General features: G+C 52.6%; 6 protein-coding genes across 6 annotated transcripts; 1 reads left to right on the top strand and 5 right to left on the bottom strand.

Annotated features, from left to right (window-relative positions):
* Positions 1 to 575: 575 nt before the first annotated feature.
* NCS57_00366400 (uncharacterized protein) lies at positions 576 to 1,715 on the bottom strand (the record flags this gene model as incomplete). The annotated part of the gene is made up of 2 exons (XM_053053649.1): positions 576 to 900; positions 976 to 1,715. 2 exons carry the CDS (start codon positions 1,713 to 1,715, stop codon positions 576 to 578), a joined length of 1,065 nt encoding a protein of 354 aa, XP_052915809.1.
* Positions 1,716 to 3,397: 1,682 nt separating this feature from the next.
* On the top strand, positions 3,398 to 4,444 carry NCS57_00366300 (CHK domain-containing protein; the record flags this gene model as incomplete). Its single annotated transcript, XM_053053648.1, has 1 exon — positions 3,398 to 4,444. One exon carries the CDS (start codon positions 3,398 to 3,400, stop codon positions 4,442 to 4,444), a length of 1,047 nt encoding a protein of 348 aa, XP_052915808.1.
* Positions 4,445 to 5,144: 700 nt separating this feature from the next.
* NCS57_00366200 (AB hydrolase-1 domain-containing protein) lies at positions 5,145 to 6,056 on the bottom strand (the record flags this gene model as incomplete). The annotated part of the gene is made up of 1 exon (XM_053053647.1): positions 5,145 to 6,056. The coding sequence occupies one exon, from the start codon at positions 6,054 to 6,056 to the stop codon at positions 5,145 to 5,147; it is 912 nt and encodes a 303-aa protein (XP_052915807.1).
* Positions 6,057 to 7,494: 1,438 nt separating this feature from the next.
* Positions 7,495 to 9,481, bottom strand: NCS57_00366100 (Acetyl-CoA hydrolase; the record flags this gene model as incomplete). The annotated part of the gene is made up of 4 exons (XM_053053646.1): positions 7,495 to 8,544; positions 8,643 to 8,780; positions 8,899 to 9,139; positions 9,330 to 9,481. The coding sequence occupies 4 exons, from the start codon at positions 9,479 to 9,481 to the stop codon at positions 7,495 to 7,497; spliced, it is 1,581 nt and encodes a 526-aa protein (XP_052915806.1).
* Positions 9,482 to 12,204: 2,723 nt separating this feature from the next.
* NCS57_00366000 (FAD-binding FR-type domain-containing protein) lies at positions 12,205 to 14,285 on the bottom strand (the record flags this gene model as incomplete). The annotated part of the gene is made up of 2 exons (XM_053053645.1): positions 13,972 to 14,285; positions 12,205 to 13,921 (listed from the first exon to the last, which is right to left on the bottom strand). Exons 1-2 carry the CDS (start codon positions 14,166 to 14,168, stop codon positions 12,205 to 12,207), a joined length of 1,914 nt encoding a protein of 637 aa, XP_052915805.1. The 5' UTR covers positions 14,169 to 14,285.
* A 540-nt stretch (positions 14,286 to 14,825) lies between these two features.
* Positions 14,826 to 15,469, bottom strand: NCS57_00365900 (uncharacterized protein; the record flags this gene model as incomplete). Its single annotated transcript, XM_053053644.1, has 3 exons — positions 14,826 to 15,056; positions 15,111 to 15,239; positions 15,293 to 15,469. The coding sequence occupies 3 exons, from the start codon at positions 15,467 to 15,469 to the stop codon at positions 14,826 to 14,828; spliced, it is 537 nt and encodes a 178-aa protein (XP_052915804.1).
* Between the last annotated feature and the right edge of the window lie 779 nt (positions 15,470 to 16,248).

The following is a 16,248-nucleotide window of genomic DNA, read 5'->3' as shown; positions in this document are numbered from 1 at the left end:
AGGAACACAACGGGGTTTATATAGACGAAGCTCATGATGATCAGTGCCATCCAAAGACCCTCCGATTTCATACATGACTGCCTCGATCATGAAAATTCGCCTCCATGTCGTACTCGTGCCGTCTATCATTACCCTCTTCCGCCACGCAGAGCCTCACATGAACACCACCCACAAGCCACCCAAGACGTTGGCAGTCGAGTTGAGTGTTGAAGTGACATCAGCCCGAGTGCTTGGTCCTTACATCCTTCCAAAAAGAGCACACCATGTTCTTTACCGCGCCGCAGAGATGACGTTGCCTAGCCTTTTGGTGACGAAAGATGCTGTCTGGCGATTTATCCAGGTAAATAGCCGCCCAATAGCAACCCCCTTTCCACAGACTCTGATGACACCTCTCATTTAGATAAGTGCCTTCGATTATTCTAGTAATGATAATCGCACGGTAGCTTTGCCTTGGGGATCTACCAAGCAGTGGCCAGTGGATCAAGGACCCTGGAGATCCCAAGAGGCGAAGTCACGAGAGGGAGGCGCATATGTTTAACTCTTTTTTATTCAACTAAGATACATCCTAAATCCTGTTATGACTTATGTATCTTGGTTGTTATTGTGACGCTGGTCTCAGAGTGCTTCCAATCCCTAGCACTATTTGTCTCTTCTCGCAAGATGTTGCGCTGACTGTCCCCATCATCAGAGTCCATCCGGACTGGGTCCGGGACATTGACATAATTACGACGGCCCATTTCAAAATTGTTTGTGCCACCGGTGCCTGATGGCCCAGTCCCCGCAGAGGGCCCTCGGAAGCCGGAACTGCGCCCATGACTGCCAAACGGCAAGTATTTGATGAGGGGACGGAAGGCCACCAGGGAGGCGGTCAAGATGGATAGTCCAAACTCGAGAACAGAACTGAGGTTACAGTCAGTAAGGCTGAACATGAAGTTGACTTGGAAAGGAAAAGGGCTGGAAATGAACAAGACGTACTAGATGAAAGATTCGAGCTGGAGGTCCAATGCAGCGGCAATGTCCTTGGACCCGACGATTTGAATCAAGCTCTTGAGCCGCACAATACTGACAATAACAGTCCCGGCGCCGAGTCCCAGCAATATAATAATGGCGACCTTGGTCCTTGTGCCCATCTGCAAGCCCTTGAGCAAGAAGACCGGCAGCACGGCGTAGAATAGCGCCGATGCAATGTCCAGGGCCGACACAGCAAATCCCAGCCCTGCTAGTTGCGAAGAAGTAAGACACCTCCCAGTGCCATCTCCCCATACTGCCTTCAGTGGGATGCACTGCAGCACATCGACCAGAAGACAGCCCAGAGCGTAGACACCGACGAAGACCATGGATACCACGAGCAAACGCTGGGTGCGAGGCCATCCCTGGACGATTCGGTGCAGAACCAATGCCACGCTGATGCGAACGATGGGAAAGCCGGCGACGTAGGTGATCTGGGCGATGGTGAAGTACCTCGAGGCCTCCATGACGTTGTAGTTTTCGAGTTTGGCGATGACGAGCGGGTCGGTTTCGCCGAAGCCGTACGAGAGAGACATGAAGCAGAAGGAACACATGAGGATGAATCCTACGAGTGCCACTGCAATGACATAGTCGTCGTATCCGAGTGTGGTCAACTTGATACGCACGCCGAGTCGCGCGAGGACCACAAAGACGTCGATGCCAATGAAGGCGGCCATCACCGGAGAAAGAGTGTCGCGTGTGGCCATGGTTGTCTGTGTTGTCAGCAGTTTAGTTTTCACATACAGGAAAGGAAAAGGCGCTTCGCTTACAGAGAATGGACAACGGCAAGCCGTTTCGTTTGAAAAAAGATAACTACGATCAAAGATAGGTAGCCGTAATCGACGAGCCGGCGCGGGACGGCGCTGGCTTATTTAGACCCGCCGTTGGCCAAGAATAACTCGACGCACCGTTGATCGACAACAGGCGAGAAGCTCACCATCTCTCCTTTATGCGGAAACACTAGTAGTTCATCCGGGCCCAGGGCCCTGGTCCCTTGCCGAAAATTTTCTACTGGTGCCGTCGCGTAGTAGTGATCCTTCGATTGTGGGTTCATGGCGGGAGGGTGCAAAACGATGGTCTGGTACAGAGCTGCAAGGATCATACCGTTATCCCGGGTGCAGCCAAGAGAGGTTTCTCAACAGGCAGAGAGCTATGCAAGATATATTGCCACAAACAGCCAATCCCTTCTTGTAATAGTGAAAGGTACGAGTATCAGTGCCCTTTTCACACTTGTCACCCTTGAGACCTTTCCCAAAGGCCGGTTCCGTGGTTTTATGGGGTGATCTAGGATTCCCCTGCTACCTAAAACTGCGACGTTGACGACCAAGTTCAACTAGCTGCTCTTGTCCAGGGCTAATGCAAACTAGACAAGACAAAAGAAAGGAAAAACAACGATGGCTGACAATGAGCTGATGAAGAAAACGTGAAACAGGGACATGGAGTGACCTGGGGAAAAGCCTCATGGGTAAGGCGCTGATCAGGACGGGGATCACACTGAGCTTGATGTTGAGTTTTCGGGAGAAATGCCTTGTTAGTTATAAGCCATGCTTGGCTCAATTCAGCAGCAGTCAACATGAGAAGAAGCTATCCCAAGCACATACCTACACATGATGGATTCCGCCAGGGGGCATCGCTCTCACCACGAACTACCACAAGTTGCGGACCTGGTCTTTGAGGTTGCAAAATACAACGGATTATAATCGTGACTCGAATTGAACTCGGTAAAACAGACTGATGCCAGCCGTTTACGGATAAAGATCGGGGTTTCGTACGAGACGCTGGCTAGGCTAAACCGCCGGCTTGTCCCGTCTTCCATACCACGGGGATCACCCGTTCTGAAGGCGGGCGTTACATCTCTCGTTAGGGGGATCAGAATAGCCGAGATTACCAGCCGCGTCAAGAGGCTAGGACAACGCTCTCAGCTGATTTTTTGTAGCGACACAGCTAGAGCAAGCCTTGGTTGTGTTACGGCGTTGCATCTGGTGGTTCACCCCGGCTTCTTCGAGCCTTGACCAAGTAACGAAACTAGAGTCGGGACAGGTTATACCCAAAAGGGAGACAGACGAGCCGATGGATCAGAAACCCTGGCCCTTTTTATCTTCGGTTCCGTTTAGCGGTTTCTGACCTCCCCCCCGGTCTCTGGAGAACAGCAAGGTACACGTATTGGCCTCGATCATATGAACCAACTATCGAAGTTGACATGTAAGAACCAACAGCCAAATAAATAAATCCACTGCCCAGGGGGTCGGGAAACCGGGGGTTGGGAATCCCCCGTCTTATCCTATAACAAGAGCCCCTTTCCTCACTAGCCCACACATTCTCCTCATTACTTGCTTCTTTCACACCTTTACATGACGATCACCCAGTTCCAAGACGACAGAAACCAACAATGGCAACTACCGAAGCTCTTCCCCGTCTTCCCGAGGACATTACTGCCGAATGGCTCTCCCCCAAGATTGGTCTCAAGAATGCCAAGATTGAAGTGAACAAGACCGTCGCAGGCACGGCCACCTTGGTGCTCGTGACCGCCACGCCTGAGGATGATGACGAGAAGAAGCCGATGAACGTCTGCGTCAAGGGTGGCTTCAACCCTACTATGCTGTCGCAGTTCCCCTTCATCTTGTCCCTCTACACTCGCGAGGTTGACTTTTACAACAACCTGGCACCTCGAGTACCTCATCTCAATGTACCAAAGAAGTTGTGGGCTGAGAAGAATGCAGAGAACGCCGTCCTAATCATGGAGGACATCGGTGCTGCAGGCTATTCGTTTGCCGACCCCGTCGACACATGGCCCGTTCACCGCGTCAAGAAGGTCGTCGAGGACTTTGCCGCCTTGCACGCCGGCACCTGGGGATTCGACGCCGCCAGCGTCCCCTGGTTGGACAGTCACTACGAGACCTCAGTACTGGGACTCTGCGCAATGTGGGATGCCATTGTGCTGGCTGAAGATCGGCCGCCTGTGCCCGAGTACATGAAGGACCAGAAAAAGATGACAGCCGCCATAGAGAAGTGGTTTGCCACCCGGAATCCAAAGTTCCAGTGCATCCTGCACGGAGACGCACATCTGGGCAACATGGCGTGGTCCGAAGAAAAGGATGCGCCCATGGTTCTCGACTGGCAGATCATTCACTCCGGATCGTGCTTCACAGACGTTGCCTACTTTGTCATGACGGCACTCACAATTGAAGATCGCAAGGAGCATGAGATGGATATACTCGACCACTACCTCGCCAAGTTGCACGAATTCGGCGGACCAAAGCTCTCGAGGGAGGATCCTGAAGTTATGGAGGAGTATCGCAAGTCGTTGATGGCAGGATATTCTTGGGTCCTCTGTCCTTATACTATGCAGAAGAAGGAGCGAGTATGGGCTATTGTGTCACGGTTGGTACCGGCTATGGAGGAGCACAACCCGGTTGAATTGCTAGAGAAAGACTAGATAGATTAAGCTAGGCTTAAAGGGCTCATGTCATAGCCCTAAGATATCCCATGAGGTGTCATAAGCCTCCTCTCCGTCCCTCGTCCCAGTGTTAAATCGTTATCAGAATGAGCGTAACGACGGTGGAATAATGCTCTGATCTGTTATGTTCATATATGCCAAGCACTTTATCTAAGATGAGTCTGGGGATTCTTAGCTCCCTAGATTGCTTCATTTAGCTATTAAAGTTTAAAAATTGGTTCAACTAATCGAGACCAATCGGCACCCCTTCCTTAACCCGAGAGGCCGGGGGATGTTAAAAACTAAGGGAGATCAGGAATCCCCCGACTGATCTGCACTACCTAAATTAGATTCTAAGCTCATGGCTGTCAGATATTCCAACTATTTAGTTAAATCTAGTTTACATAACTGAGTTTTATGATATTTGAGTATCCGAAGAGAGTATATTGATCTCATAAGACTCGGGAACTTACCTACTAAGAGGCACCTGGATCTGATACTCAATCCTCTGATAATAAATTCCAGGAATCAGACATGGAGGCCTATGTTGTGAAAAAATGATGCCAGTCCTAAATTTCACAACCTGAATTTCTTTGGCTTCCAATTCAATCCAGAAGACTAAGTAAATCATACGCTGTTACAGCTGCCATGGTCATTTCCAAACCCTCATCTCACAACTCAATGTTTGAGGTCACATCCTTCATTCAGCCAACATGCCCTTCAACTCTCCCAAATACTCATCCATCTTGACTACAACAGTCATGTGCGTCTCTCCCTTCTGGACCCTCAACTCAGAACCCGGCATCAGCGCCACCGCCTTCTCGGCCATGCTGATCGGTACATTCACATCCTCATCTCCATGCCAAAATATCATCCGCCCCTTCTCAACCTTGATGTCCTCCAGCTTGAATCCCCAGTCACTCCCGTAGAGGCGAGCTTCCCATGCTGTCGAGTATCCGCCTGCCTTTGTGGCTTCTCGCATCGAGCGAACAATGACCTCCTTCATCTCTGGGTAATTCTCCCACATGTCTCGATCCTTTTCAGGACGCCCTGAAAACTCTTGGTCCAGCAGATTCTGCATCTTCTCCGGGTCCTCATCTCGAGCTGCTGCTCCCATCTGTCCATCCACCAACCATCCCAGAAGTCCAGTAGCCCAGGGCGCAATACCCAGCATGATGCGGGTCTTCATCAGCATGCCCGCCGTGCCCAATGACGAAGGCATCAGTCCAGCAACAAGACCAACGCCCACAAGACGATCACGTGGGATCCCTCTGAAACACGCGATGGCGTACGGACCGCCTCCAGACACGCCGATGATGGCAAACCGGCCAACAGACAGATAATCGGCCAGCGCTAGAATGTCGCTGGGATAGTCGGTGAGGCTGCGGTTGGGCTGAAATGTAGACATGCTGCTGCCAGGCCGCGACGGGGCGATGACGCGGATGCCATGCTTAAGAGCGGCGGCGTTGGATTGATATCCCTCATGGTGAGAGCCCGGAAAGCCGTGAAAGTAAAAGATTGTAGGTGCTGCGACGTCGTCGACGCCGTAGATGGCATAAGCCATGAGCCTACCGTCGGGCAACGTGATGGTCTTGTCTTCGAACTTGTCCATTCTGGTGATGCTGTGAAGATGTCGAAAATAGTTTGGAAATGAGGCCACGACGCTTCAGCTCTCTCTTATGTGTGCAATTAATCGACACGTAATCTTGGGCGCACCCTTGCAAGGCACACTCTAGCTGAAGGATTGGTTTTAGCCTCATTCGCGACCCTGGCGGGCTGTCACGTGCGCCGTTGGTTCGATCAGAATAGGTGTTATCTGGCGACGCTGCAGATGAGTTATATTGATGCCGACATCTTGGATTCGTGAGTGAAGAAGTCTTCATCGTGTCGCGACCAAGTCCATCGAGCGGGGATATCACAAGTGTAGATTATGGTAGAGCATGGTGGCTCCGGAAGGAGGTGTAAACCATTCTCTCACCCATCTCCTTAAATCAACTAACGAGTTTGATATGATACCCAACTATATGGATCAAACAAGGAGTTCATTTCTCTACCATGCAAAATTTATGTATCTACGGTGTTTTATGGTATTGGGTTTGGTTGTGGTCATGCATTGATAACTGTATCTTGTGCTGTGGTAACTGATGGCCTCTTTTAGAGTCGTCGTCAATGAAGAGAAAAGAGTTATATACACAGGTCAAGAAGATTGTGTTTCCCCTCACTGGAGACCACATGCCATCTTTCACTATCTCCATAACACAACAGTAGCCGATCCTTGTGCTACCTTCTTTCCTTTTGAATTCATCAGGTAGTCCACCATATTACCCACCCTTCAAGACGATCTAGACTTGATCATTCAGTCTCATTCAGCCACAGAGCAAAGTGACAAGCATTCTTCCGGGGGCGCTAACAAGTAGTCGATACCTTCACATTACGGACATGTTCCGGATCTCACAATGTCTTGTGGCCTCCAATCTCATGTCTCGGCCTTAGACCAGCATAAAGTAGATCAGAGCCCAACCCCCCAATCAATCAATGCAACAAAGCCATTGATTATTGAAACTATAGATGCATCTATAAACTAGAGAAACGCCTCTTGTAGTCGGAAATATTTGAATATAATTCGCGGACTTCAAATCAAGCTCCGAGAAGCTACGTCAGGTGAGCGGAAACCCGGCGTTGTGAACCCCGCGATGCGATGCTGTGACACGACGCTTGTCAAAAGCCCGAATTTCCGAATGACGTCGTCTCAACAAGTGAAGACATGGCGCTAATGAAACCTTGTAGGTAAAGCTCCGAGTCGGGCCCTACGGGGACCGCACTCGGAACCGATGGGGCCGATGATCGGTACACACTCTTTCAACACCAAGGGACAAGGCAAATGGTCAAAATCAATGCTCAATTGTGCCGGGAATATCATCAAAACTCTATATGGCCCAATATGTAGTACCCAAATCTCCGCAAAGCTTTCCTTTCCGGGTCCCACACTGACTACCTTCCTCCGCCCGCTTCTCTTTTTCTCTCGCTAATTATACACGTCGGCAGCGCATTTACCAAGGCTTGACCTTGAGCATGCTGCCCTCCTCGGCAAGGGCCTTGTGGAGGTCAAAGGCGTTGAAGAGCAGGTGAGGCTCGTGGCCCATGCCCTTCTTGAGGCACTCGAACTCGGCCTTGTCGTAGTAGTGGTTCAGGATGGGCTGGTACTTGGGGTGCGCGCACTTGTTGATGATGACCTTGGCACGCTCGCGGGGGCTGAGGCCGCGAACATCGGCGAGACCCTGCTCGGTGACGATCACGTCCAGGTCGTGCTCGGTCTGGTCGATGTGAGTGCACATGGGGACGATGCACGAGACACCGTTGGGGTCGGTCTTGGAAGGTCGGCTGGAGGGAGTGTGCATGATGGAGTACTTGGAGTTGCGGAGGAAGTCGGCGGAACCACCGAGACCGTTGAGCATGCGAGAGCCGCTAACGCAGGTGGAGTTGGCGTGGGCGTAGATGTCCACCTCGACGGGGGTGTTCATGCCAATGACACCGAGGCGGCGGATGATCTCGGGGGCGTTGGAGACGGCCTGGCTTCGGAGGAGGACCTTGTCGGCGTAGGCGTCCCAGTTGTCGTAGAAGCGCTTGAAGCCATCGGGGGAGAATCGGATCGAGGTGGCGGTAGCGTAGTCGAGCTTGCCAGAGTCGAACAGGTCGAGGAAGGTGTCCTGGATAACCTCGGTCCAGACCTTGAGGTTCTTGAACTTGGACTCGTTCAGGCCACCGACGATGGCGTTGGCGACGTTGCCAATACCGGACTGGAGGGGAAGGAGGTTCTCGGGCATGCGGCCCTGGGCGACCTCGTGCTCGAAGAACTCGATCAGGTGGCTGGCGATCTGGCGAGAGGTCTCATCCTCGGGGGCGTTGGGGCCGGTGGCATCCCAGTAGTCGGACTCGACGATGGCGACAACCTTGGAGGGGTCAACCTTGACCGAGGGGGATCCGATGCGGTCCTCGACGGCGGTGATGTTGTAGGGCTTGCGGTGGGGGGGAAGGTCGGTGAAGGTGATGTCGTGGAGACCCTTGAAAGAGGGGATGGCGGTGTTGACCTCGATGATGATCTATACGGGCGCGGGCGCGCAATTGTGAGCTCCTGTCTCCATTTTGCTGTCCCTGTGGCCTGACAGGCGATAGCGGGGACTGGCTAGAGATAACATACCTTGTCGGCCATCTGGATGAGCTCAGGGGTGGCACCGACCGAGGCACCAGGCACAAAGCTGCCATCCTCGAGAATGTCAGTGGCCTCGACGACAGTCACGTCAAGGTTAGAGTTGGCGCGGTCCTTGGTGTAGTAGCCCTATTTCGCAAACAAGTCAGCTCAATTGCTTCGCAGACAGCTTCGCAACCTCGGTGTGAGATTAAGGCGAGGCCGAGGGGCTGGCCGGTGGGGCCGAAGGAGCGGGCTCAGGTCATACGTAGACAAGGTCACTGGGGAACATGGACAGATGCTTGTCGAAGAAGTTGATGCGGCCAGAGTTGATGCCCTTGGCAATGTCCTTGCCGACCTGGTGAGGGCTTCGGCGGTTGATCATGTCGAGAGCGGCCCATCGGTTCTCAGTCTCGGAACCGGCCGAGGCGCCAACGAAGAGAGAGTACTTGAGCTTGCTCTGGAGGTTGTTCTGCTCGACATAGTCGGCCATGGCGACAGGGACCTTCCTATTGTCATGGGGACGACCCGGTCAGCTCATGATCCCATAATTTCTGGTCAATGCTCGGGTAATGTGAGGCCGTGGCAGACGATAGCCGGTGGGGAGCCGTATTCCAGCCGGGATAAGACGAGGCGAGACACAGCTTCAGAAAAAAGGACACGCAGAACTCTACGATTCCAGCAGCAAACAAGACTTACTTGGGATAACCGACGGCGGTGAAACCAGACCAGCCGATATAAGCGCCATTGGGGAAGTGGTGCATCAGATCCTCAGGTCGGGCGAGCTTCTTGAGGAGGGCGGGATTGCGAACTCGCGCCTTGAGGGCGGCGGATGCGACAGGGGACGCCATGATGGAGAGCTATGAGAGGAAACGCCGGGACGGAGGAGAAAGAAAGAGGAGCGGAGATTGTCCAAGAAGCACACGGAGAGAGTCGAGGATGAAGGGAAGAAGGAGAGAGGAAGTGGAGGAGGAGGAGGAGGTAGAAGAAGAAGACCAGAATGCGGCAACACAAACTCCAAGGCCGGACTAGTTCGTCGGGGTGACGAGACTGTGGAGCTCCTTCCCACCCCTCGGTGGGTGCTTGTATTTTTTTCTCTTTGCTGCTGCTCTGTGGCGGGCTTTAGTGGACGGTTCAAACCACGCGGTGGCAGATTTTGGGGGCTCTTTACTCCAAATTTAGTGGATCTGTCAGGTACCCTCCACCCTGGCCTCAGCCCACGAGGTACATTCCAGCCACAAGCGGCGGGGGTAAGGGAAGTTTTCTGTTGAACGAGACCCCGCATCGGTGCTGCTGCTGCGCCACATGCAGCTTGACAGCGGCTGCTTCGGGTTTACAACTCCGTCTTGGTGATGCATCCCTCTAGATGATGCGGGAGCAGTTACTGTTACTCTAAGGTATCCTCCACCGCTGGAAAAGGGCAGATCTACCGACGGTGCCGAGAAAAAAAGGTGCATCGGCGATGGGATCTAACGCCGTAGGGATGGGCGTTGGCAATGGCCTGATTCCTGCTTTGACGGGCCAAGGATCTGGGTAATTATCACACACGAGTAAGATTGCTTTCTGCAATCTGGTCCAACACGTTGATACCTTTTACGACCTTAATTCTTGCTCTTTCTCTCTCCTTTTCTCCCTGAAATCTACCTGATCAACTCACTCTCCCTCCTCAGCCACCCCCGGCCCTTCCGTTCGGGGCTCCGTCAACCGAGCCCGAGCCGGAAGTGGATACCCCTTCTCCAACTCTGGGTGCCCCTCACCTTCCGCCCGGCCGAGAGGGCACAGACCATCATCGGCATCACTCGGTTATGAACCGACCAAGCAGAACCTGACAATTCAGTGATTCACGTCTCGGCTCCGGACGCCTCATAAAATTCGAGAACGGTCGGAGCCTGGTGTCGGTCGTCTACCCCGGGATCAGGTCGGCAATGGTCCTCGAATCACCGTGCTGGAATGATCCCGGACTCCAGGGTCTGACTGGCTTGAGATTTGCTAGATCTGGGGTAATGCGCTCTGGAGATGGTCAGGTTCTTGGGCTTGACTGTTAGTGGATGGTTTGCAAAGCGCTCATGGAGAATAATCACCGAAGGGACTGTTGGTGGTGTGTATCTGGGGAATCATGTCAATTTGCTGTGCCACTGGTTCTGCAGATGCAGCGATATGCTCTACTTCCTCGACTTGCCTATCTTACAGCATCACGATACCGGTACTCACCAGGATGATATCTTACCACCAGATTACATCGAGCCTCCTCTTCTCACCGGGACCAGGGGCTTGCCAGTTCTGGGCATGCTCCTCATGGCGTTGGTGACATCTACAATGTCCTCGTTTTTACGAATATGGGCGCCGATGGCTTGCGCTGTTCTCCCGAGAATCTTTCCAATCATCTCGTTCGTCAAGCCCTAGCAGATGAGACGCGCAACCCGCTCCGTCTCCTCATGCGTCCACTCTTGTTCGCTTTGATCTCGAAAAGGTTCGGCGGTCTTTAGGTGGTCCATCATTTCGTGGATGGATGACCACTTACCTTCGAATTCGTCTCTCAGGACCCGCGCTACGTTTTCTTTCCATTGTCTGTTGGCGCGAAAGTGTCTAGTGGGACGAAAGTCCAAGCCGGGAGGTCAGCGTCCATGCCCTTGTCGGCTCCGCTTGCGAATAAACCGTTGCCAGTCTCCGAGGTCATACTAGTCGCTAAGTGAGTGGCTTATTTGATGTCTTGTTGAGTTTGCCGTCTCGTAGTGTGATCCTGTTATCGAGTGTAGATGCTAGCTCTACAGATCATCATCATATTACTCACTCTCAAAACAGTGTTCAATACGGTCAAGTATGATTGCAAGTGAATGCGAATATTAAAAAATGGCTCTTTTTGACTGTCTAACACGGTGGAACAATGTATTGAACTCGTTATTTTGAGATATGCGTGTAGGTTCGCTTGATGAAGAAGGTGCTCGCTCGTCCAGTTCAAACGCCTCGGCCGATTTCTTCACTCGCCGATTTGGATGCTTTACTCGCTCGCCGAGATGTCACTATTCACGCCGGAACCGAGCATAGAACAAAGATGTGTTCCCGATCGATAACTCTTGACCCATTCGGGAGATGTCCGAGGCCAAACGGCATGGAACTAGCAAAACCCACATCCTTTTCCACGCGTGGTAAGATGCACATTCAACATGACCCCTAGCGCCGGCAGTCAGATCGCATGCCCTTGCACTTCCCCGGACTTCATTTACAATCAAGGATCAGGCGTCGATATGGACCCGGAACTCGATGGCCTTGATGTGTGTAGTCTGCGAGTTTTGACCTGCCACCCTGGACCTGGGCACTAGTTGACGTGAGAACTGCGTTCGGCCGATGATGCCTCTTACACCTCGGTCCACATTCTTTGTTCAGTCAGATGTTATAGGCTTGATATGTGCTGTTCATCTGTTCATGTTGTTATCCTGTCTTGGACTCACCTAACCATTCGCGTCTCCTCCATCATCCCCAACACCATGCCTATACGGACCTCAACATGGATCAGGCATCGACAACATTGACAAGTAAGATTTCATCATATTCGGCATTACCAATAAAGTAAACATTAGATATCCGAACGCTCAACGTGCAGGAAAATGTCATGAGTCCCAAGGCCGTCCGAACTACGCTCCGCTCGAAGCGACGCGACAGTCCTTTGTGTCACCTTCTCGATCGCGTCGCCACCACATACCGCCACGGCAACGTTTCCAGGAACATTACCAACAGCAGTCCGTATAAACGTTGCGATGTCAGGTCGTCCTTCACTATGCTCTATCGATGATGAGTCGTAGGCATACCCTCCATCGAAGCCCAGTTCCACCTCTTCCTTGAGTAACTGGTCATCTCGTTCGCTACCTGATGACCGCGAAGAGTCGATCGAAAACCGTTCCAACTCAACACTCGCGCCTCTACCTGCTTGTTGGGACTCTGGCTCAATCAACCTCTCACGGCTTTCGTCGACGTCAACATGCAGTGCCGTCTCGGCGGCGCTCTTGGAGCCCTTGGTGATGGCGACCTCGACCCTCACAGATATACCCATCTCCTTAGCCCTGGACAACACTCGAGATATCTGTTTGGCATATGGGTCGGCGTGGGCTTTGCGTCGGACGATGAAGAGGGCACTGATCTTTCGGACACAGCCGGGCGTCTGTGATGAGAGTAGGTCCTCGAGGATAGGCGTGGTGAAGGATCCTCCCGTGGAGGCCGCAATGAGGACCAAGTTGTCGTATTGTCTCCAATTGGGAACGACCCCAAAAGGTCCCGTTAGAAAGACTCTTAGACTTCCATCGCCGCCACTAATCTCCGTCTTTCGAGCCCAAATGTTGAGCCTCCTTGTCAGCCCATTCTTCGCCTTTAACGTCAGCTGAACATCCTGCGTCGACGACTCGGCATTCGGAATGTTGGAGATGGTGAAGGGATGTGGTGATTCCCACCAAAACGTCGGCGTCCAGACAAGAACGTGTTGTCCCGGGGTCCACCTGAAGCCGACGTTCCGAACTGTGACGATAGTCAACTCATCGTCAACGGCCTCGACCTTGGCATCATGCGCGCATCGAATGGAGGGACCTGCCGAGAATCGTAGCCGGATGTTGCGCCAGATCGGATTCGCCGAGCGTGTGACGACGTCGTACACAAAGACCCCCACGGCGCACCAGATGCTGAAGAGATGGTGTTCTGGGACATGGAGGACCAGGAGCACCAACAATAGAACAACGGAGAGGATATGCTGTAGCACAAACAGCTCGTACTTGATGCGTCTGAAGATGGGAATTGTCGAGATGACGGTCCAGAGCAGCACAAACCAGGCCCCGATGCCGGGTATCACCATCTTGACCGTCTGCAACTCTTTCCAGAAGAAGTTGGCGGCGAGCCACTCGTAAGTGAAGAAGCCGCCATGGATAGTCGCGCTGGCGAAGAAGATGCGAGATGCCCATCGGTGAAACCAATTGATCCTCTCGTAAGACGTGCCCAGTAGGAGACCGATGGGGTTGACACGGACGGCTAGTAGAAAGGGCAATGAGGTTTGCGTTGCCGTGATCCAGGCTGCGCGGAAGCCGACTCGCTCGAGGAAGTTGCCGTCATGCTTGATAGACTTGTATGTTATCAAGAACGCGACAAACGCAGCATATGCGACAATGATGGTGGCTTTGCGTAGAGGTAGAGTGGCTAGCCAGAGTGTACGTCGATTTGACTGAGCGACGAGATACTTTGGAGTCTCTAGCCACTTTTCCACCGCAGATACTGACGCATCCGAGCTCGCTCCCAAGTCTCTTCTCTTTATTCTGTAGACTTTTTAGCTTCCGTCTCATGTTCTTCTCATGCCAGTGCTCACCTCTGCCGGGCGATAAACGCCGAGAAAAGCCTCGAGCCGAAGCCAACGGCCAACACCGTCGCCAGCACATACCAGTAAAGACAAGCTAAAAAGTGCTGCCTCACTGAATCTTCACTGGGATGTCCGTGTCCGTGACCATGTTCCTCCTCCTCATGACCATGCCCATGGTCGCCGTGTCTCTCAAAGAGGCTGCTCATCGGGACTTGCAAGGGTGGGGATCCGCAGCGCGACAGGGATGGCGAGAGACACAGCGTCGCGCCCGACGTTTCAAGTGACGGGAAGAAACGTCGAGATGAGACGAAATAGAAGGATATAAGGAATTCGAAGAGGTGAGATGTCCAGCCTCCCCCAGCTGAGGAATGGAGGCTGAACTAACCAACAAGGTCCAACGCTTTGCCGATTACGTGATGCTAATCTTCGGAACCTCCGGCTTGTCGATTGGCTAATAGGGGATGAGGGAATCTTGCTCAAATGGACTCAGCCACATAATACGAGATGGACGACGCGGACGACGCGGACGACGCGGACGACGCGGACGACGCTTGGCGATATATCAACGTCAGCTCTGGTAGGTTTTCTGTCGATATATCACTAATCCATAGTCAATTTGAACCTTGATGGAACGGTCATCACGATCATGAGAAGTCTAGTGCACTTCTGAAAGGCAAGATTCAGGAAGCAAGTCAATTTAAAAGCTCTTGAATCAAGAGCGAGAAAGCGTAACATAGCCCTTCCCTCCAGTTCTCACCGATTTCATAAGTCATGATGCCCCGAGACGTGTAGCTCTGCCTCGATGCTGTCCTTCGCACCACGCAAACTCAGCAAAGCTCGCTCGCATCTCATGGAAACCCCATCTAAGAGTAGATCTCAATGGTCTCGCCCAGAGTCTTGTCAAGAGCCTTGAGATCCTTCTCGGCGCCGTCGGCGCAGGTGGGAACGGTGCCGATGATGGTAAGGGCCACCTTGTCGACGACGCCCTCGAGGACACGGAGGACAGCGGCGATGGGCGCGGTGAAGGGGGTGCTGGAGAGGAGACCATTCTTTCCGATGATGGTCTCGAGCAGATTCTGGTGGACCTTGACGAACTGCGACAATCCCGTTAGCAACTGTCAGCATTTAGAGGAGAAGGTCAATCATACGCCGGTGAAGGCCTCGCAGATTTCGCTCTGGCCTGACTCGGGGAAGTCAGGGTCTTTGGGGAGATCGCCGAGCATGGTGATGGCACTGGTCACTGTGGTGATAATGTCCTTGAAGCTGTTGAGCAGCCGCTACAAGCGTGTCAGCACAATCCCCGCATCTCTGTTCCTGTCTGGGGGCGTACAGGGGCGGCCGTGAAGATCTGGACCGGGTTGGTGATAGTCTTGGCAATGTCGTTGGTTTCGCTCGACAGGTCAGTGACCGTTTCGAGGGTCTTGACAATGTCGGAGGGCGCGATGGCGGCCTGCACAGAGGAGGCGGCCAGGAAGGTGGTGACGGCGGTGAGGAGCTTGAACTGCATTTTGGCGGTTTGCTAAAGTGTTGGTGGTGTGTTTGTTGGTGTTGTTGGATGTGAAGATGCGATGAGTGCTGATGGCGATGAGATTCGACTTGAGGACGAGAGCATCAACCTCTTTTATACCCATCATCTACTCCTTCGACTTCCCTTCTCCATAACTCAAATTCCCATAACATTCACGTCTCGGAAATCATATCCTCCGCAAGATAGATCGATCGCCAACCTTCCTGACGATCTAGGAGGCAAGGGAGCCGGAGTCTCTGGTATCCGGATGGGTATATTCACCGGAGTCACGCCGCCAAGCCGTCCATATTTGTTGGAGTCGAGCATTTTGCTTACGTTGTCTTCGAGACAGATAGACTGTCTGCCTTGGAAGTGGACTTGCGAAGCATCTTGTTGACTCACTTGAGCTGTAGATCGATGTTGTCGAGGACTTGTGTGGTGTTATAGAGGACTTTCCTACAAATTAATGGGAAGTTAGGATGTGTGTTTTGAGACCCGGGATGCATTTAACTGGCGATAATAGAGTCTTGACCTAGCATTGATGGGTAACTCTCCAGTGTGGCCTATGAAGAGACAGCTACAAAGCGCCATCCCATCAGCAGCTCACGATTCTCAAGAACAACTCAAACTCGACCAAAGAACTATTCCACTAGGCTTCGATAGTTTCGACAACAATCGGCGCATCTACGGAGAATTTCCCTCCTTCATGCCAGGAAGGGGGAATGTCTCTCTTCCCATGGCAACCCGTGTCTGAGATTGCCGTCCCTTTCTTTGCGGTC

Source organism: Fusarium keratoplasticum, chromosome 3 (genome assembly GCF_025433545.1).
Source record: "Fusarium keratoplasticum isolate Fu6.1 chromosome 3, whole genome shotgun sequence".
Classification (NCBI taxonomy): Eukaryota; Fungi; Ascomycota; class Sordariomycetes; order Hypocreales; family Nectriaceae; genus Fusarium; species Fusarium keratoplasticum.
The sequence above is the reverse complement of the archived record's forward strand: the minus strand, read 5'-3'. Positions and strand labels throughout refer to the sequence as shown.